Below are 23,548 nucleotides of genomic sequence, written 5' to 3'. Positions count from 1 at the left end.
AGCAGAGTCCGTTGTACGATTCCGACTACATCCTACGAAATCACAATCAAATAGTGACGATAACAGGTGTTCGCGAAGAGCTGAGCTTATCCTGCTCCATCTGTGGTATTTGTCACAAATACATGCAAAGACAAGTAAATGTTTCGCAGAATTAAAAACAGGAACTTATGGTAAAAGTCAAAATATGGAATTGCATCGGACACCATTTAGTCACTGATGTGTCATATTCGCTCAATACACACATAAGTTTGTTAAGGTCAAATAAGTGTTCCAGCAGAATAATAACATACAGGTGGAAGAATGATTATTAAATGTAATTAAATGAATAAAATATTGGCGATGAAAACCGACGAATACGACCCCACGGTTTCGGTATGGATGTGGATATGTCATATGATTGAAGACTAATTTCTTTCTGTTTGTTGGTAAAGAGGGTATGATTGTCTTATTCAAGAATGACACTACTCTGGTGAATGGTCTTCATAATCATAATAATTTTTGTTTAGAAAGACTCTGTCAACTATCCAACAACGATACAATGATACATTTTGCAAAATTTCTAATGTACGTGTTCTCAACACATACACAAAAAAGTATCAATTAGGTAACTCTTAGATAAATATAATTTAAATATATTTTGCACAATGGGTCGAATGGTCTTATATAAATAAATCTGTCTGTCTGTCTCTCTGTTTGTGAATGGTCTGCCGAATGGAAATATTAAGTAAGCTCAAGTGAAATGACTATTTACTTGTGAAACATCTCCTCTGACCTCCCTGTTTTAAATGGAATGAGGCATAATTTCCAATTAGCTGTGGTAATTGGAAGGCCTGCCAGAACAGACTTTGTATCATGGCCATCTTAACAACATGTCCTATCAATCAATCAAGTTTAATTCGTAATTCAGGCCACATGGCCCAAACTACAGTTGTAAGGTAAACCATATTTTAGTTCACATGTCCAGGGTGTTCCCACTTTGACGATCTCATGTTTAATAATTTACATAAATATAAAGCTATCAAGGGTAGTACATTAATATCACAGGAGTTAAATAAAGTTGCAAACGTAATATTACTTTCTAGTAGACATCGTATTCATTCTCTACTAAACAAAAGTCACATTCTTTACATATAAATTCTGTTTGAGGTACATTTAACATTACCTTTTACGAATAATGTTGACTCGAAAGTTGTGAAAAAATATTCGAAACTTACACATTGCTCTAACTCATCGTTTGTCTCTCAGTACAGTCATATGTAATTCGGGTTGCAGAAAAGATTTTATATTTGCATAATGAACTGAAAGGGTAGACGTCTCCAAGCTGTGGTGGGGCTGTCGGGTAGCCTAGTGGTTAAAGCGTTCGCTCGTAACGCCGAAGACCCGGGTTCGCTTCCCGACATGGGTACAATGTGTGAAGCCCATTTCTGGTGTCCCTCGCCGTGATATTGCTGGAATATTGCTAAAAGCGGCGAAAACCATACTCACTCACTCCAAGCTGTGGTGCCATGATTGGAACTATATATCTCTTAAGCGTCTTCTGAGCGCAGATAAAAACATTTTCTTTTCACTGACATCTTGAAATAACCACACAGACGCAAAATCGCTATTAAAAAACACGTGTTTCACATGCGATGCCCAATTGACTTTTCAGTTCTCATCTAATTCCTTAAGCATAACATAACTTTGGAAGGGGCATCGACTTGTATTCATTCGCAAAACCTTAATGTCTTAAGTCGGGGATGGATACCATATAATGACAGCGTGTAAGTGCTATAGAAGTCTACGTAGGGAGGCATTGTCCCCATACTGTGTTCAGAATCCCTCTGTTGATTCTGTTATCAGTCTAGGAAAGATGCAATTGGTAATATCGATTAACTGATGAAGCAATAAATATCAACCACATCAATCGACTCAGACCTGGGCATCGTTCCGTTCCTCGGGGATCATTGGGGCCACTCGGTTTACATAATACCACGCGGCGCAATTGAGTAGTGATATTGCATAATTGCTCTTTAAATAAAACGCCATACCGATCGATCTCTCTGCATATAGTTCGTACACCATGTCGGTCGATTTGGGAATAGACTTTTTGCATTGTTTATATTAATTAGGTATAAAATTTGCATACGTCATGCACGACTGTCCTCAGATTCAAATATGTAATGTGACAGTTATGTGAACGAATGAAACTAGCGAATCCTGATGCAATATGGATTCTTCTCAATTCTGACCTACGAGACTGATGTGAACCTAGTGCTCGAGGATATGCCCTATAGATGTGGCAATGTTGTATCCAACATACCTCGACATCTGCCCCGACGCATTGTCCAGCCTGGTGCACAAACACACGTGTCTGACCCGGAAGTAATAGTACTTGACCTTTCATCACATGGCACACAGGGACCGGGGCCAGAGCTTGCTTTGTAGAACCCCAGTGGACATGCTGCAAGACAGAAGTCAGAGAGAGGCTATTTGTAACGTTCTCTCATGAAAAAGTGAGGTGAGGTGAGATGAAATGGGGCGTCGCGTTCAGGATTATTGTTCTTTTTGTTTGTTGTTTAACGCCGCACTGGCAATATTCCAGCTGTATGACGGCGGTCTGTAAATAATCAGGTCTTGCCCAGACAATCCAGAGAATTGACATCATGAGCATCGATCTACACGACTGGGATACGATGACATGCATCAACCATGTCAGCGAGCCTGACCACCTGTTCCCGTTAGTCGCCTTTTACAACAGGCCTTTTACGACAAGCATAGTCGCCTTTTACGGCAAACCAGGGTTGCTGAAGACCTATTCTACCCCGGATATCTTCACGGGTCTATTGTTCTTATATAATGACGTGCATACACTCTGTGTGTGTGTGTGTGTGTGTGTGTGTGTGTGTGTGTGCGTGTGCGTGCGCGTGCGTGCGCGTGCGTGCGGACGTTATTTGATTTACGCTATAATTGACATTTACTGTCTACAAACGTTGGTGTGATTGACGTGGTCATGTACGACTACCCCTTATGTTACGATTGGCATATCGAGTATTTCTAACCACTAACCCAGTTGGGTTAACATGACGTACGTACGACTACAGACGTCGGTGTGGTTGGCGCTACGAGTAACATAACGAGTTTGTGCGTTGAGTACGTGTATGGGTGTAACATGATGTAGGTACGACAACAGACGTCGGTGTGGTTGGCGCTACGAGTAACATAACGAGTTTGTGCGTTGAGTAGGTGTATGGGTGTAACATGATGTACGTACGACTACAGACGTCGGTGTGGTTGGCGCTACGAGTAACATAACGAGTTTGTGCGTTGAGTACGTGTATGGGTGTAACATGATGTAGGTACGACAACAGACGTCGGCGTGGTTGGCGCTACGAGTAACATAACGAGTTTGTGCGTTGAGTAGGTGTATGGGTGTAACATGATGTACGTGCGACTACAGACGTCGGTGTGGTTGGCGCTACGAGTAACATTACGAGTTTGTGCGTTGAGTACGTGTATGGGTGTAACATGATGTACGTACGACTACAGACGTCGGTGTGGTTGGCGCTACGAGTAACATAACGAGTTTGTGCGTTGAGTACGTGTATGGGTGTAACATGATGTACGTACGACAACAGACGTCGGTGTGGTTGGCGCTACGAGTAACATTACGAGTTTGTACGTTGAGTACGTGTATGGGTGTAACATGATGTACGTACGACTACAGACGTCGGTGTGGTTGGCGCTACGAGTAACATAACGAGTTTGTGCGTTGAGTACGTGTATGGGTGTAACATGATGTACGTACTACAACAGACGTCGGTGTGGTTGGCGCTACGAGTAACATTACGAGTTTGTACGTTGAGTACGTGTATGGGTGTAACATGATGTACGTACGACAACAGACGTCGGTGTGGTTGGCGCTACGAGTAACATAACGAGTTTGTGCGTTGAGTACGTGTATGGGTGTAACATGATGTACGTACGACTACAGACGTCGGTGTGGTTGGCGCTACGAGTAACATAACGAGTTTGTGCGTTGAGTACGTGTATGGGTGTAACATGATGTACGTACGACTACAGATGTCGGTGTGGTTGGCGCTACGAGTAACATAACGAGTTTGTGCGTTGAGTACGTGTATGGGTGTAACATGATGTACGTACGACAACAGACGTCGGTGTGGTTGGCGCTACGAGTAACATAACGAGTTTGTGCGTTGAGTACGTGTATGGGTGTAACATGATGTACGTACGACTACAGACGTCGGTGTGGTTGGCGCTACGAGTAACATAACGAGTTTGTACGTTGAGTAGGTGTATGGGTTAACATGATGTACGTACGACAACAGACGTCGGTGAGGTTGGCGCTACGAGTAACATAACGAGTTTGTGCGTTGAGTAGGTGTATGGGTGTAACATGATGTACGTACGACTACAGACGTCGGTGACGTTGCGCGTGTACCCAGGGAGACATGTACAAGAATTGTCTTTGTCCACTTTGCGGAACGCTGGACACAGTGGACACTCATCCCCTCCTGACCAGGAGGTCACGTGACAGGCCACATGCAGGGAGACTGCAAAATAAATATGGTCATGTTATAACTAGTATTTCATGAAGGGGTCGTAACATTTCTGTAAACGTATCATACACAAGCAATTAGAATTTTAGACTGGCAAACACACTAAAGACGGATAGAGGCTAGTTCTGTAAACGCATCAATAGTATGATAGAACAGCCCCTTCAGTTTCTCCGGAGGGATTGGCTGCTTGTAACTTTGAATGACCATTGTGGAAATTTGTGAGCAAAGTAAAACCACCAGCAAAAATGACATCCACTTTTTAAAGCAGGTACTTTTTACTTGGTTCTTCCTGAATATCAGATTGCCCCGTGAACTGTCAGGACTAATGTTGTTACTTCAGAACTGTCGGTGTCTGAATGACGGAACTGACACGAAATCTGAGAATGTTCCGTAACTGATTGATCTTCCAGGAAAGTTTAATCTCTCCTGTCAGTGAAAGAGAAAGGGAGGTTATACACAGCATCCTCTTCACGGTATCATTGATAAGTTTTGTTCTTAAATGTTTCTCAGCTAAGATGACTTCAGACAGCCTGTCACATGTCTCAGTTCCAATGGAGCGAACTCGAAAAAGACTTGGATCTGGGTTCGTTTTTCGAGAAACATGATATTTCATGAACTAAACTAAGCGGCAAAAGAAAGTATAGGTTGGCAATTTGTAATTTTCCTGAAAACAGCGATAACTAGTGGAAAGTGGGTATTGGGAATATGACTGCCCAGGAACAGGTACCCCAAAACAGCTCACCCGAACGCGCCACCTTTGACGGCGCTCGTGCGGTGACAAAAAAAATGGTGCAACAGGTTTCCCGCCGATGGCATAAACTGCACGTGCATGTTAGCGGTATGAATGCGTTCGTCTGCAGGGTATAACCACACGTGATGAAAGCACACAAAAGAAATGCCAAGACTGTCACAGGAGCAGAGAGAGAGTGAGAGCCATCGGTATGGCCGAAATAGGGGCAACACAGGTCCAAATTGCCAGAAGGTTTGGTTGAACACCTTGACAGTAGCCAGGCTGATTCAACGGTACAGGCAGAGAGGGAGGTCACAAGACAGGCCTAGAACCGGACGATCCCGAGTGACACCACCACTGGAAGATGGTCAGATACGGCTCATTCACCTGTGAAACAGATTCGTAACGGCGACGGCGACGGCAGCAACAGCGTTGGGACATCCCATTAGGCAACGTACAGTACTACGACGACTTCGCGCTACTGGTATCCGAGCGTATCGTCCTTTCCGAGGAATGGTACTGACTGCTCAACATCGACGCCTGAGACTGCGATGGGCGAGGCAGGTTCGACGCTGGCAAGTGAGAAATTGGCGTCGAGTGCTGTTTACTGATGAAAGTCGGTTTAACTGGTTTCGAAATGACGGCAGAGAACGAGTTTATCGACGCAGAGGGTAACGTTTGGCTCTGGCGTGTATTCGAGAGGTCATGGTGTGGGGCGGTGTTTGTGGAGATGTGAGTGAGTGAGTGAGTGAGTGAGTGAGTGAGTGAGTGAGTGAGTGAGTATGGTTTTACGCCGCTTTTAGCAATATTCCAGCAATATCGCGACGGGGGACACCAGAAATGGGCTTCACACATTGTACCCATGTCGGGGATCGAACCCGGGTCTTCGGCGTGACGAGCGAACGCTTTAACAATGTGGAGATCAGAAGACTGATTTGGTGATTATACAGGGAAACCTGAACGCTGTGCAGTACAGAGACCAAGTGTTGCAGCCAGTTGTGCTTCCGTTCTTACAAAACCAACAGCAGGGTCATTGTTTCAACACGACAATGCCATGCCACATACTGTAAGACTGAATCGGATCTTTCTAAACCAGCAGAACGAGTCTTTCTAAACCAGCAGGACGAGTCTTCTTGCAGGTTACAGAAAGGGTTTCAAATTCAGACATACACATCATAGAACATATGAGAGAGAAATGCGTGATTATATACCACCGAACTTAATCACTCGGAAAAAAAACAAAAGCAGCAGATCTGTTGACTGTGAAATATTACCATATAGATAAACTTTCTGAAAACTCGGATTAAAAATATTTTTTGAAGATAGAATAATGTTATTTCAAATATGAAAATGTGCAGTGCAAATAAAATATATATCAAAATATATGTTTACAATATAAATCCAGAAACCATATTAGTTCCTTGTAAATTACGTTTTCTGTTGGAGAATTGGATCATTAATTCGCGTAAGAGTACGAGTGGGTGAGTGAGTATGGTTTTACGCCGCTTTTAGCAATATTCCAGCAATACCACGGCGGAGGACACCAGAAATGGGCTTCACGCAATTTACCCATGTCGGGAATCGAACCCGGGTCTTCGGCGTGATGAGCAAAGGCTTTAACCACTAGCCTACCCGACCGCCCCATCAGTAAGTATACGAGTTGTAGGTAACATACTATGACAGCCCTTGACGTCACGTGGAACGACTATCCACACAATACCGACGAGATGTCAATGTTCTGAGTGACTCTGGGGGCACGGGTGGCCCAGTCGTCTGAGGCGCCGCGATTCGCTGAGCAGAGCTGCGTCCCTTGGGCACGCCAGAAATCTATGATTGTGGGTTCGAATCCCGGTTCTCCCCGATTATGTTTCTAGGTTTGTCAGCACCATACCCATGCTCGTGGGTTTCACCGAAGTGGTAAACGTCTGAGACCTGCAACACATTAAGCTTACACGCCGTGATATAACTGGAATACTGTTAAAAGCGGCGTTAAACCCAACTCACTCACTCACTCTGAGTGGCTCTTTTCAAACTACTAAACATCGATTGTAAAAAAAGCCAATCGCAAAAGTGAGACAAAAGTCATACTTCGAACACGGTTCCCGACATCTGTCCCAAAGTGGGTTACAACAAGTGACGTGACATACATATTCATCGAAAAACGACGTTACACATCAAATCTAAACATAATTGACGTTGAGAGCGGGCTTGACAAATGGGCCCCATTTCTCTGGACTCTCGACGAATTCGTAATTAACTGTCGCCTCACAAAGGTGAATGGCATACAGGAGTATGTGTCCTATTAGCACCTAAAATGATGTCTTCTCAGACTCGAGCAATCCCTCTAACGTGGGTGATGTATTTATGTTCTCGTGTTTTTCCCCCAGATAAACAATTAATGTGCCTGTGCATGTCTTTGTGATTGGTGCCATCTGTTCGCGAACACCTGTTGTCTTCACTACTTGATTGCCATTCATAAACATGATACAGTCGGAACCGTACAATGGAGTTTTTGAACCTGCTTTCTTATGAATATGGAAATGGTTTTATCGCTGTCTATTTACATAAACTGAGGGCCAAAGAAACGCCTCCAAATAAATAATGGTCGTCAGTTTTCAACAAATTTGCCAAACAGCAGGAACATAGCTGGAATGCAACTTACCTATTCCCTGTGAACATGTGCACATGCTTCACGTGATTTGCGAAAAAAAGTGAATTTTATCACTAAAAATGTAAAATGTGCACGAAGCTACCCGTATGAAATTCTGGTATAAAACATTAGCAGGATTGCACTCTCTCATCACATGAAACCGTTTAAAACAACGAACATGCCTCGACTAACCGCAGAGCAGAGAGAGAGAGAGAGAGAGAGAGAGAGAGAGAGAGAGCCATCGGTATGTTGCAAATTGGAGCGACGCAGAAGCACGTTGCTAGGATCATGGGCTGCTTCAAGTGCACCATTGCCAGACTTGTCACACGTCACAGGCAAACTGGCAGTACTGCAGACAGGCCGGGGAGTAGAAGACCCAAGGTCACGACCCCACAGGAAGACCACAGGAATTTACGGGTGCTTCACCTATTGTCCATTTCCTCATGCAGGTGGTAGTGTCATGGTCTGGGTGGCATTTGCAGGGGCCAGAAGACAGATCTGATCATCATCGATGGAAATCTCACTGTATGTCGTTACATTCATGAGGTTTTGCTGCCTGTGGTACTGCCTTCCCTGCAACGACATCCACGGACGCTGTTTCAGCAGGATAACGCCACCCCTCACACAGATCGAGTCACTTGCGACTTTCTGAACGCCAACAACGTGACCGTATTACAGTGGCCAGCATGATCATCGGATATGTCGCCCAAAGAGCACCTCTGGGACCAACATGGCACAAGATTCGGAAACGTCGAGGAATGCCCTGGCAATTGCCCTGCAGGAGGAGTGGCATACCCCCCCCCCCACCCCCTCTTCTGTACGTTCTGGGGGTGGGGATGGGGGTGTGTGTCATATCCAATACAGAACTATGTGGGTAGCACTTTAAAAGAAATCGACGTCGATTCTGCTGGTGTGATCGAATACTGGACAGCGCACCTAGCATGCTAAACGTGTCTGCAGAACTTTAAGTACATGGTTCTTGATCTTGTCATTTTCAAATACCCTTTTTGAATAATTGCTTTTTTATAATAAAACATCAACTGTTACTAAATTTTGCGTCTGTTTTGTTTTAGACCAGAAAATTGTTTGGTGGCGTTTCTTTTGCCCGTTAGTATATTTATGTCAGCCTTTTACGAATTCATTTTGTCTGCTAAATCCCCATGTTTGTGATGACGTTAATACCAACTACATTTTTATAAGACGCAATTAATTGTCTTGTAGAGTATTTGTTTCCTGGTGATTTAAGTGTTTTGAAATAATTTACAGTAAAACCCAGGTATCCGCACGGTACAAATTCCAGCAAAATCAAATGGACAATTACAGTACAGTAAAGTACGGTTATAACGAACTCAAAGGGACTACTAATTTTAGTTCGTTATAAGCATATAAACAGTATAACAACAGCAAATAGTCGGGACCAAAAAAGTAAGTTCGTTATATCCGTCAGTTCGTTATAAGCGTGTTCGTTATAACCGTAGTTTATTGTATACGGTAAGGGAATCTTTGTTGTTGACCAATGTCCCTTGTAATAACCTCGCGGGGACCCGGTAAGGTCAGATCCCCAGCTCCTTATGTGCAATATTCTTTTCGAAATAGGCTAATAAAGTCGTTGGTTGGTCAGCTCAGTGACAAAACGGTATATTACCCGGATAGTTGCTCATAATATCAGCCACTCGGCTATTTTCAGATTACCTTGACAAAACTGCTGGAATATTGCCGATGCGGCATTTCCAAACACAAAATAGCATGCATCTTTTAAATAATTATTCGTTCAAACAATTTCGTCCGGAAAGTGGATTTTGCGAACTGGGTTCCGGATGAGCAGTGTTTACCACAATTAGCATTGCGCGGACAAATGACGTCAAGATCCCACGGTTCAAATAGCTATTCATCAAAACGTGCAACCACAATACGATATCCACAGAGTTCACGAACTAATAGCCCTTGGTGCTACTAATTCCCCTGCGCTATTTCGAGCAACAAAATCAGAACTTCGGTCACGAAGCCAAATCCCCTACATTGATTAAATCTATTTAACAAATGATATCATCTCACAATATACACCTACTTAAACCATTGCGATTGAACCCCTTTAGGCGAGGCACGTTACTAACGGTCGAGAAGACATTTTTTCCTTTGATAAAATTTGTAATCCGACAAATGGAAACAACCTCAGCTGTCGAAAACAAACCAAAAAAAGCTGTTTTGTGAACCGTATAAACTGCCGGGGAAAAAGTATGCACTCATGTCTGCTGGTCGCTAAAAATGAAACAAGAACTGGCTATTCGATGGTGATGTATTTGCTACGGGTATCATAGATGTGTTTTGGACTTGAATTTTGCCGTGTTTATGCGACTGTTGTAACGTTTTGATAACGTTTGTAATGTTTTGGTCAAATCCAGTTTTCAAGTGTATACTTTTTTTTGCGTGTCAGTTTATGTGTCCAAAGTATAAGGGGGCACGGGTGGCGCAGTCGTCGAAGGCGCCGCAATTCGCTGTGCAGAGTTGCGTCCCTTGGGCACGCCAGAAACCTATGATTGTGGGTTCGAATCCCGGTTCGCCCAGATTATGTTTCTAGGTTTGTCAGCACCATACCCGTGCTCGTGGGTTTCACTGATGTGTTAAACGTCTGAGACCTGCATCACTTCGGGCTTTCCTCCCACATTAAGCTGACACGCCGCGATATAACTGGAATATTGTTAAAAGCGACATTAAACCCAACTCACTCACTTACTCACTCACTCACTCACTCCAAAGTAAAAACAAATGTTCTGGTGATAAGGCATAGATGAAGATTATTCTGTTGGTGTATAGTGATATAGTGTATATAGTCTTAATGATATCGACACACAGGGCCCATGGCTGCTGACACCTTTCTGTCCACATGGAAGCCATAGTCAACCGAGATCAAGTTGTTACCGTTATTTAATGGACAGCGCATATCCTGTGGATGAATGTCTCGGATGGCGATGTGAGCTGGCCACTCGCAGACCGGGCTTGAGTAACTGGAGGATTTGTTATCGTACCAATTCCTCAGCCAGACCAATCCACAGTCACACTGCCAGGGGTTGTCAAGCAGGTTCCTGGAAACACAAAATAACCACTCCTTGACCTGAGACTCATATACTCATATTAACGCAAGGCCACCCCTTTCCCATCTCCAACCTCAACCAGCAAGAGAGAGGGCGGCGTAATAAAAAAATAAAATAAATAAAAAACTGTTGTACACTAATTGTTTAACTTATTTCATGACATGTTAAAGTTTAAAACTCTTAGGACCATTAAATTAATTTATGACGTAGATTCAGCCGCTTCGCTTCGGAAACGATTTTTTTATGAAAAGACCATGGTTTTTTTATAAGTCTGAATGGAAGTAGTATTTTATTAATTACCACGAGTGCATAATTTTCCACAGCGGCGGGGAAAATTAAGGGCGGGCGGGTCATGGGAAACTCAGAAAACAATACGTAAAGCCCCATGGACAAACATTTTTTTCTGCTGAATACCACTATTGATTTAAAGATAAAATAGAAATGTTTTAAACGAAGAAGGAAGAAATCGTCTCATTACTCCATGATTTATATTTATTTGGACGTCAAGCTAGCCATTATGGCAGGTGTCGACGTCGTACCAGGAAGTATCAAGGTATACATATCAATCTAGAAAACTGTAGGACTTCAGTCTCATCTGAACTTTTGACTCCGATACGATATCTGTCTGCGTGAAGGTCGGACACGAAGTCGCGTCTGGTGAACTTTCTAATCAGCCAATCAGTGGCTAGGCTTCTAAATTCTCTGTACGAGTGAGCGAAGCATTCGGACCAGCGTATGATATTTCTGTATCTCGAAAACGAAGTTAACCGGCCAATTCTGATTGTCAACAATAAAGGCCGCGCACTTATATTATTGTGGATTTTTTTAAATACTCTGTCGTTTCAGAGCGACATGGCATGAACACCCATTACAATCAATGGAAAACATTTGATGTGTGTCAGTTTTGGCATGTTAAAATCAAAATTTCAGAATAGAGACAAAAACTAATTAACCCGACGCGAGGAGTTCACAGATCTTCTCACAAAGGGATATCGTATCAAAGAAAAAAGATTTGATTTTAATGAGATTATCCTTAATTAATACCCGTCTGACCAGACTGATCAATAGCTACTGATTCGTATTAACTGCTCTTGGTTGCCTGCGAGTTGTTTAAAGCCACAGTCAGCAATATTCTAGCTGTAGGACGGCTGACGTAAGCAAGCAACTACTGACTATGCAAACTAGTGATTGAAAGTAACAGTGCCAGGGTTCCAAATCCCCTACAGTAAAGTACGGTTATAACGAACTGAAAGGGACTTCTAATTTTAGTTCGTTATAACCGTAGTTCGTTATAAGCATGTATACAGCATAACTACAGCAAATAGTCGGGACCCAAAAAGTAAGTTCGTTATAACCGTCAGTTCGTTATAAGCGTGTTCGTTATAACCGTAGTTTACTGTATATCACTGAACTTACACTTTGTCCAGGTAGTGAAATGTCATCTGAAGTTGATGGGGGAGAGTCTTTAACATGTTCCCTTCTATATAACTGCAATGAAAGTCACAATATCACGTTAAAAGAGAGGCGTGTGATACATAGGGAAGTGCTCACCACTTATTCTAATCCTAAACCAACAAAATACAACAAAAACACCCAAAGATTAACCGATTTCCATTTATGTATTGCATATTGTAACTGATAAAAATCTTGAACAATTGACCTGCCTTTGCATGCGTTTGTGACAGGTGCCACCGGTGTAGGCAGAATACGCTTACCTTTTCGGGAACACTTGGTATCATCGCAATTTGATAGTGATTGGAAAACACATGCTCATGATATAGTCGGACTCTGCTTTATGCAGATATTTCTATTCGATATGGAAAGGGTTTTGTCGCTTTATTAATTATCATTATTATGATTATGGATTTTAATATTCAGCACACTTTCGACAACATTTGGATGCAATTATTAAATCAGAGCACGAGACATTCTGTGCTAAGCTAGAGACAGGAGCGATGGAGGTGGTGATTCCACTACTGATATGATGTGTCAAGGGTATCATACTTGTACAGATAAACAATACACTGGACAATCGAGGATGTAACATTACTAGTAACACATCCAATTTTTTTCGTTAGTTATATCATCGATCCCAATAGCGTGGATCGATGCTAATGATATCAATCACTGGATTGTCTAGTCCAGACTCGATTATTTACAGACCGCCGTCATATAGCTAGAATATTGCTGAATGCGGCGTAAAACAACAAACCAACCAAAGCTTCGTTAGTTTCATGTGATGACCTTCCTATAGGTTCAGCAATAAACAATGAAATAAATAGTCCTACTTACATTTCTCTCAGTTTCTCTAAACCACTTAAAGCTGACGGATGAATTATTGATATGTTGTTGTGAGATAAATATCTGAAAGTAAAATTACAACGAGCAAGTAAGAACACATCAAAGTTACTTATCAAATTTACGCTTTGATCTTTCCAATGTCTTTATAAAAATCTCAGTGATTCATGCGACTTAATACCAAGTTACAGATTTTACCATGATCCTGATGGGGAACATCACACTTTGACATTCAACGTCATTATTATAGATCAATAATGATGTTCATGCATAATATCCATCACCTCGATAAGAAAATCTGAATCATTCTGACCGCCTCCGTTGAGCTCGGAGGGCGAAATGTGGGTCGTTCGATCCCCCGTCCGTGTCATACCAAAAGACGTTACCTTGCCTGGCGCACGGCATTTGGGAATAAAACAAGGACTGGTCGGCTCGGAGGCATTATACTGTGTCTGAATGGGGTATTCATATTAAACTAGGGCATGGTATCTCAGTGGGCTAGTACAATAAAACCAGCATTAGTTCGGACGAGTACAAACAGCACACACGCGTTTAACCCCAATTCACCTCACCTCACCTTAACCAATCTTTTGTTCCGTTTAAAAGACGACTACATGTAAGAATACAGTTATACTGAGCAGCTTACAAGTACGCAAGGCTTCTGAGGCTGGCTGTGGTGTCATGCAACTCTCGGACGTCGTTATACCGCGCATATCTGTGGAGGAAGCAATCAGGTAGCATTCATCACATCAATCACTGGGAGTTAAAACACGTTCGTATTTGTATTATAGAACAACTTGTGCGAAACATGTTTTGCATAATGGTAACGAGTAGATGTAACAATTCCCTTTACGTACAAATAATTGTGACTCCATGTGTTCAAACGCCGGTACTAATATAATTGTACTGACCAATATTATTACTGTAATTATCTGGACCGATCTATAACCGTTCTATTGTCATTAACGCTGACCTAAAACAGTATTATAAGCCCCTGTAACAGAACTATAATCCCCTTATACCAGTGCTACAATTCCAAGTACAGGCTGATGTTAAACATCAGGTGATATTATGTTAAGCAGTACTACAATCCCAGAACAGAGAGAAAGTGTTACTGACAGATATTAACAAATCAGGACATTTGATGGATGACATATTCATATTGCATTGCTAAAAGCCATCATTCAGTTCGACGTGACTGTTTAGACTGGTATGACACCCTACTTACAGTCCTCTGAGTTTGGGAATCTTGTTAAGTGCCATCACTGGAAGAGCCTGGAATGCATTTTGCTCCAAATCTCTGCAAAAAACCCAGATGATTGATGAACTGACTGATTGGTTTTAGCGGCCGTCTAACATCAACGTGTTAGAACGTGCGTGTCTGTGACTAATTTACTGAAGCAATACCACTTTTCCATTTACCCGACCCTGGGTATTGTATTTCTGTATGCAGTTGCCTTCATGTCAGATATTCGTTTGTAACTGACATTAGTTGCTGCGTATTTTTTCTTTTCGCCTAACTTTTCTCACTGTCAGGGTCTTAATCTGTTTCACACCAGTTATTCTATATCGGGACGTGCAACGCTTTCTGTAAAATTTGTATTCAAATGTTTGGTAGTGAAGGTACGTTTTGAAATGCGGCTATTGTTTGAATCTGAAGGGAATCTGAAGGGAAGATGCATTTTGAGGACATGGTACATACGTGATGTATCCTTATTTGACACTCTATTCTATTCGGGTTGATTTAAATAAATAAATAAATAAATAAATAAATGAAAAATAAATAAATAAATAAATAAATAAATACACTTGTCATAGGGGCGGTGTTAATCAATTGAATCTGTACAAGAATAACGCTTATTCAACAAGTGTGATGTATGTCGACTGCTTAACAACAAGTATACTTACAAATATTCAAGATTGCGCAGTTGGGAAAACGCTCTCTCGTGGACTGAGGACAAGGAACAATTCCTTAGTTTCCTGGAACATACATTACCAATTGCCACAGTGAGAATTGGCACGAACTGTCATGTTAAGTCGCGAAAGAATGTTAACATAAAAACACAAGCAAAGTTTAACGCAATACAGAGATGACAGTTACAATGGCGTGGGCAGCTGATTTGTAAGAAATGTAATTCTTGTATGGACAATATCACGATCACCTTAAAAACAACTCTGAATCAGCGATCTACGATTCTTGATTTTGGTTTGGTTTGTTGTTTAACGCCGCACTCAGCAGTATTCCAGCTATATGACGGCGGTCTGTAAATAATCGAGTCTGGACCAGACAATCCAGTGATTAATATCATGAGCATCGATCCACGCAATTGGGATCGATGACATGCATCAACCAAGTCAGCGAGCCTGACCACCCGATCCAGTTAGTCGCCTTTTACGACAAGCATAGTCGCCTTTTACGGCAAGCATGGGTTGCTGAAGACCTATTCTACCCCGAATCTTCACGGGTCCTACGATTCATGAATAATACTTCAAGTGACAATCATTTGTGAAACCCGCCACCCAGCTACTGCCTGGTTGGTTGTGTTGAGGCACTTGGCAAGTGTCAAGGTTCACATTATCGCTCACAGGTTTATCTGTTGTGTTTACAGAGGCCTAAACCCCACCCACTCACTCACCTGTGTACCCTATAGCTATCATGTGATATGACTTGTTTCAGTAAATGCATGCGAAGCAATACTTACAGGGTCACTAGATTGTGAAGGCCATTGAATATTTTGTGATTTCTTAGTTGGTTTGAGATCGGGTTATTCGACAGGTCACTGCAAAGGAAAATTACGTTTTCTTTAAAAATGCTATACAATGGATAATTAAACATTAAAAACAACACAATTCTTGTGAATACCGTTATTGTGGGGGTTATGGCGTGTAGTGTGTGCGGAGTGTATGGGATACGTGTGATGTTAAGGATATGTGGGTTAAACATGACATAAAACCTTCTTCCAATATTTTCTCGAAAAGAACTACTTTTTTCAAAAATTTCAGAACATCAGGTCCTTAGCCAGGTGCCCTTGTTGTATCGAAACACCCAAAGTGAGTTCAAATAGTGTATAGTGCACGGGTTGAATACCGACTGACCCTAGACACCGCACCCAGTAAACTTTAAAAGAGTTGCACTGCAGACAAGATTTCAATCAACTTATGAGATGACGTTTCGAATTTCCATAAAAATTCATCCATTATATCATGAACACCGGTTATTTTGTTGCTTTTGAAATGTGTATGCTTCAGTAATGGCTGAACATACTGATTCACAAGTAACTGATATTCTTTGTGAGTAGTTCTGTGGCCGGAAGTGATGCACCTTTCAGGACAATTACACCAGTTTTACATGAGGTTCGAGTAGCAGTCGTAATTAGACGTATATGTTATTTCACATGCGAAAGCTGATGTGTGTGTGGGGTGGAATGCTCTTAGAAAATGATCTCCGGCATTAGTATTGCCTCTGGCCACATTGGAATAATTCTAAAACAGATGTTGATCCATTTGAAAACACATTACCTAAAGGGATAACCGTTTCTGGTGTCTTTTATAGGCTTATTTATCAGGCAGCGATTTCAGCGAGAGAACACTATTTTAAGTTTGATAAATACTCTTTTTATTGTGTTCAATACCTTGAACTGTCTGTAGATGGAGATGTTTCATAATATGTTATACGTTTTCATCCGGGGCAAATAGATTGGGGTGTGGGGTATCTCAAAGGGTTGAAGAACCCGGTTCGATTCCTACATTGGTACATAGGTGCATATTTCTGTTGTCCATCCGCCCAAATATTTGGGGACTATTGCTTAAAGTGGAATGAAACCCAACCCACTCATTCATATCCTAGAAATAAGAACACGTTATACGTGTTTAAACGTCTTTTTACGCGGTGCTTTTGTTCTTGAATCTTTATATCTTTATATGGAGACCACACACACCCACTCCCCCCTCCCCCACCACGAATGTATCATTGCACCAGCAGTTCTCACTGAGACTTTGTCGCTTACTGTTTCTTTTGTCTGAGTTAACACTGAAATGGGAAATATTTCTGATTGTGTCTGTGGGAACGAACATATGCGTCTCACTAGGATATTTTTTGATGAACCGGTTATGGATGATTTAAATTTGACACATACACAAAACGGATACTGAATTACTGGCTAGATGTAAGTTGGGATCAACACTGCTTTGAACAGCATTTTGTCATACGGAATTTTGTGTGGCAGATAAGCTCGCAGTGACACTAGGCTTAGGCGTTAACCACTTTGGTTAAAGCTACGAGCGTGGGTATAGTGTTGAGAGATTATGTATGAGAGATTATATGGGCATATTCGGACCTATGATAATCAGATCGGATGCCGATCCCTCGAACCCCTTTTTATATCAACGGGACGGGTGGCCCAGACGTCTCAGGCGCCGCGATTCGCTGTGCAGAGTTGCGTCCCTTGGGCACGCCAGAAACCTACGATTGTGGGTTCGAATCCCGGTTCGCCCCGATTATGTTTCTAGGTTTGTCAGCACCATACCCGTGCTCCTGGGTTTCACCGAAGTGGTGAACGTCTGAGACCTGCATCACTTCGGGCTTTCCTCCCACATTAAGCTGACATAACTGGAACACTGTTTAAAGCGGCGTTAAATCCAACTCACTCACTCACTTTATATCACCAAGATAGTGCATGTATCGATCAAACGTTAAACACATACTCATAATCTCTGTTATTTCTGATCTTAAACTGTATCCACTTGGACTCCTCGGCATTGATAGCGGTAAGGGGCGTTGGGGTAGCCCAGTGGTTAAAACGTTCGCTCGTCACGCTGAAGGCCCTGGTTGGATTCCCAACATGTTTACAATGTGTGAAGCCTATTTCTGGTGTCCCCCCCCCCCCCCCCCGTTATATTGCTGGAATATTGCTAAAAGCTGCATAAAACCCTTCTCGCTCACCGTGAGTGTATTGATAAATACAACGTACACCATATTGTCACTGTACTTACAGTTCTTGAAGTGTTGGTAAATCCGCAAAGGCATTGGAATATATTTTATCCAATCTGTTATTGCTCAAGTCTCTGAAATAGACAAAGAATGACAGTTGTCCATATTGGTCCAAGACATATTTCAAAACGTGGCGCATCCTAACTTGTACATTTCTTGAGTCCAGGGGTCATGGTTACATCAATGTCAGTTTTGTTTATATGGCACTTGTCCTCAATGACAAATAGTAATACTGGCGAACGAGTTCTACTCGTATCTGTCGACATTCGTCACATGGCACATCAATGAATTGATCAAACCATTCACTAAACCTTGGGTAGTTCTTACCCGTTCAGGAACGGTAGGGTAATCTTGTGGTTAAAGCGTTAGCGCGTCACTCTGGAGAACTGGGTTTGATTCCCCACATGGACACAATGTTCGAAGCCCATTTCTTGTTACAAAAAACTCACCCACCCACTCAGGGGAAATAACAAAAAGCGTTACGATACATTGTTTGTGAAGAACACTTAGCTGCAATGGCTACCTTGATTTACCTACTCACAGGATCTGTGCACAAGTCGAGATATGGTTGGGCTATTGCTAACAGCTGACACCCATTCACAGGATATGTGCACAAATCGAGACATGGCTGGGCTATTGCTAACAACTGATCACCCATTCACATATCTGTGCACAAGTCGAGACATGGCTTGGCTATTGCTAACAACTGATCACCCATTCACATATCTGTGCACAAGTCGAGACATGGCTTGGCTATTGCTAACAACTGATCACCCATTCACATATCTGTGCACAAGTCGAGACATGGCTGGGCTATTGCTAACAACTGATCACCCATTCACATATCTGTGCACAAGTCGAGACATGGCTTGGCTATTGCTAACAGCTGATACCCATTCACATATCTGTGCACAAGTCGAGACATGGCTTGGCTATTGCTAACAACTGATCACCCATTCACATATCTGTGCACAAGTCGAGACATGGCTGGGCTATTGCTAACAACTGATCACCCATTCACATATCTGTGCACAAGTCGAGACATGGCTTGGCTATTGCTAACAGCTGATACCCATTCACATATCTGTGCACAAGTCGAGATATGGTTGGGCTATTGCAAACAACTGATACCCATCCACATATCTGTGCACAAGTCGAGACATGGCTTGGCTATTGCTAACAGCTGACACCCATTCACAGGATCTGTGCACAAGTCGAAACATAGCAAGACTTAGTTAATACAGGCACACCTACATATTTGGGTCTTGAAAACAAACTTGCAAAAAATAGATATAGCCCATCACGCGATTCAGTGATACGATGTTCTGTGTTATATATAACGGGAATATTATATATCCTCATGTACCCTATCATTACCAAAGCAGGTGGATTACATGTGTCTTTGTAATGGAAGTGTTTCATTTCACCTAAATCTGAAGTTGACTCCACAGAAAGAACTGTCGACTGACAGTAATAATACATTCAGCTATGGCCCTGTGTCATTAAGTAGTGAACATTAGTCTTGGGTTCGGAAAACGAAAAATGTTTATTCAGACAATTTGTTACTGTGAACTGAAAGATTAGAGAAATTATGTTGCTTCCTCTTTCTGGGGTTTGAAACAGTGGTCAGATCTAGTTTTCAGTCGCCTTTCAATCACATTTTGTACAGCATTGCAGATTTTGAATATTACCGACAAAGAATCGATACTGCCTCCGTGATCTTTAGATTGTAAAATCCACAAAAGACTTGTTTTGCTTGTTGTTTAACGTCACACAGCAATATTTCAGAAGAATGAAAGCGGTCTATAAATATTTGACCAGACCAGTGGTAGAGCGTCCACCCGAAAAGCGGAACGGCATACCAAAAGACGTAAAAAGATGGTACTTGTTGTTACCCTGTCTGACGCTCGACAATAAGGTGCTAAAACAAGGACTGGTCTGTTCGGAGTCAGTATATTGTGTCTGAGTGGGGTATTCATGTTAAACTGCGGCATGGTACCTCAGTGGGCTAGCACTATAAATCGGCATCAGTCCGGGCTAGTACAAACAGACACACACTCTATCTATTATTGAACACACACACACACACACACACACACACACACACACACACACACACACACACACACACACACACACACACACACGCACGCACGCACGCACGCACGCGCGCGCGCGCGCGCACGCAGACGCAGACGCACACGCACGCACGCACACACACACACGCAGGTCGCTGTGTAAGTTAAACGTTAAACACCATTTCACTTCACCTCACCTCGACGTTAAGTTTAAGATCCTAGCTGATATTCTACTCGTTTACTCCCTGGAAGCTACGGTCTAACCTCCCGGGGTCGAGGAACCAAACATAGCACTTTAGCTTCTGTGACAGTAATTTTATTAATAATGAAGACATTAAACTTGACGGCAGTTATTTGTGAATGATTTTATTAATAGAAGAACTGACGTGTGTAGTTAGCGTGTTATTATTCATCCCTAATTTAATCTTCAGCCCCCGCACAAAATTGAATTATTCCACTCACATGATTACGATGTGGTAAACATACGTTTGCGTGTGCTTGTCTTTTTCGAATACAAAATCTGTTCCCGAAAAAGTTGGACAATTATAATTTGACACCAAACATACATTTATATCTTCATACGGGGAAGGGGATATATGTATATATGAAATGGATGGTCTCGAAGGCTGGTCGCAGTCCAGAATCGCGTCCATTAGCCGTCAAGAATCACCTCTCTTGTCATCATCCTTGGCCACTACCATCCAGACTTTCACCAAAGTGGTTAACGTGTACGACCTGTGTCACTTTGGGCTTTCCTCACATGTTGAGCTGACACGAGGTTATGTTATTAACCTATTGCTAAAAGCACTTGCGTATTGGTGTCGTTGTGAGGCACGTTGAAGGGTATAATTGAGTATGTTAAGTAACACGCAGACTTATGAAACAATCTCATTTCAGGGTCATCATTTACCATTGACGCTTCAAGTTAGCCTGTCATTTCAATGTGTATTTGGCGTGGGGACACCGTATTGGGGAATGAGTGAGTGAGTTGGGTTTAACGCCACTTTTAACAGTATTCCAGTTATATCGCGGCAGTTCAGCTTAATGTGGGAGGAAAACCCGAAGTGATGCAGGTCTCAGACGTTTACCACTTCTGTGAAACCCACGAGCATCGTATTGAAGAAACGTTTACAGAACACTCCAATTATGGACCGGGCAGATAGCATTACTTATACACATAAATAATACATAGGGAAGAACTTGATTAGTGACGTCATGATTTATCTCTCTACCCACTATTTAGAATATAAATAACGAGCATTTTTTGAAGATAGGCTTCTGTCTGCTTAACATGTATAACTTAGTTTGATCTGAATAAAAACGCTTTGAAGCACTAACACCATTTATATAAATGAAAGGTCCCTGATTCATGTCAAGTAGATTATTCCCAGATGGTTCTTGGCCCCGTTCAAAAAGGCGATATAGGTTAAAGAAAGGGAAATACGATCGTCTTAATGCTACGATCGTTTTTTTGGAACGGGGCCCTGAACGGGCGACCCGTCAACACAACATCCGTCAGTACTTACAACGTGTCCAGATTTGTGAAGTTGAGGAAGTCGTCAGGAAGGAGAACCGTCAGTTTGTTTCCGGAAAGATTCCTGTAAACAAACGTAAATTACTGTGTATCACAATTCGCAATAGCTCTATAAATATTACTGACATTGTGATACTGGGAACGCGTGAGTCACTGTCAGCACCATCTCAGCAACGACACCACCGACTAGGCAATGCCAACAACACCATCTTACCAATGTAAGCACCGTCTCAGCAATGTTAACACCACCTCACTAATAGAGAGTCCCGTGTCAGCAATGTGAGCACAACCCCAGCAATGTAATCAGCGTCTCAGCCATGACAACACCGACTCAACAATAGAGAGTCCCGTGTCAGCACTGTCAGCACAACCCCAGCAATGTAAGCACCGTCTCAGCCATGACAACACCGACTCAACAATAGAGAGTCCCGTGTCAGCAATGCGAGCACAACCCCAGCAATGTAAGCACCGTCTCAGCCATGACAACACCGACTCAACAATAGAGAGTCCCGTATCAGCAATGCGAGCACAACCCCAGCAATGTAAGCACCTGTCTCAGCAATGTTAACACCACCTCACTAATGGAGAGTCCCGTGTCAGCAATGCGAGCACAACCCCAGCAATGTAAGCACCGTCTCAGCAATGTTAACACCACCTCACTAATAGAGAGTCCCGTGTCAGCAATGTGAGCACAACCCCAGCAATGTAAGCACCGTCTCAGCCATGACACCACCGACTCAACAATAGAGAGTCCCGTGTCAGCAATGTGAGCACAACCCCAACAATGTAAGCACCGTCTCAGCAATGTTAACACCACCTCACCAATAGAGAGTCCCGTGTCAGCAATGCGAGCACAACCCCAGCAATGTAAGCACCGTCTCAGCCATGACAACACCGACTCAACAATAGAGAGTCCCGTGTCAGCACTGTCAGCGCAACCCCAGCAATGTAAGCACCGTCTCAGCCATGACAACACCGACTCGACAATAGAGAATCCCGTGTCAGCAATGTTAACACCGACTCAACAAAGATAACACCAAGTCAGCATGTTTGTATCACCTCAGAAATAATAACACCTGTCTCAACAATGATGACCCGGACATAGCAATGACTTCGAGGCAATAGCATCACCTCAGAAATATTAGCCCCAAGTCAGCAATGTTTGTATCACCTCAGAAGTAATAGCACCTGTCTCAACAATGATGACCCGGACATAGCAATGACCCAGCAATTTAAGCACCGTCTCAGCAATGTTAACATCACCTCAGCAATATTAGCATCAAGTCAGTAATGTTTGTACCACCTCAATCCGCCGACTCTGCAATGGCACCACTGATTTGTCAATAACAGCAATGTCTCAGCAATGTGAGCCCCGCCCCCCTCAGCGATGACAAAGCCACCTCATCAATGTTAACATCTTTTCAATGACAAAAACCAGTTTATCAGAATCCCGTAATTCCCAGGGAGTCATTTGCATTGACAGTAACTGAGGCATTGTCGAGGGTTGTTTTACCAGCGGACAAATCCCCCGTGCACATTGCAGTCATACTGTTGTACGTACAAGACATATGGTCAATATTCACAGCAGAGTCTCATCATATCGTGGGTTACTCGGAT

The 23,548-nt window shown here is 42.6% G+C and overlaps 1 protein-coding gene across 1 annotated transcript in view; it reads right to left on the bottom strand.

Annotated features, from left to right (window-relative positions):
• The window catches only part of LOC139445527 (uncharacterized), a 113,195-nt gene that overhangs the window by 32,464 nt on the left and 57,183 nt on the right, over positions 1–23,548 (bottom strand). Inside the window, exons 4-14 of the mRNA XM_071226669.1 lie at positions 21,924–21,995; positions 18,322–18,393; positions 16,032–16,109; positions 15,238–15,309; positions 14,558–14,629; positions 13,976–14,044; positions 13,324–13,395; positions 12,448–12,519; positions 10,859–11,022; positions 4,410–4,553; positions 2,303–2,443 (exon numbers count right to left, since the gene is read on the bottom strand). Coding sequence (XP_071082770.1) covers positions 2,303–2,443; positions 4,410–4,553; positions 10,859–11,022; positions 12,448–12,519; positions 13,324–13,395; positions 13,976–14,044; positions 14,558–14,629; positions 15,238–15,309; positions 16,032–16,109; positions 18,322–18,393; positions 21,924–21,995 — 1,028 coding nt within the window. The remainder of the gene's footprint in view (positions 1–2,302; positions 2,444–4,409; positions 4,554–10,858; positions 11,023–12,447; positions 12,520–13,323; positions 13,396–13,975; positions 14,045–14,557; positions 14,630–15,237; positions 15,310–16,031; positions 16,110–18,321; positions 18,394–21,923; positions 21,996–23,548) is intronic.

This window comes from Haliotis cracherodii, unplaced genomic scaffold, assembly GCF_022045235.1.
Source record: "Haliotis cracherodii isolate W230 unplaced genomic scaffold, xgHalCrac1.p SCAF_6, whole genome shotgun sequence".
Classification (NCBI taxonomy): Eukaryota; Metazoa; Mollusca; class Gastropoda; order Lepetellida; family Haliotidae; genus Haliotis; species Haliotis cracherodii.
This window is presented reverse-complemented; position numbering and strand designations above follow the sequence as displayed.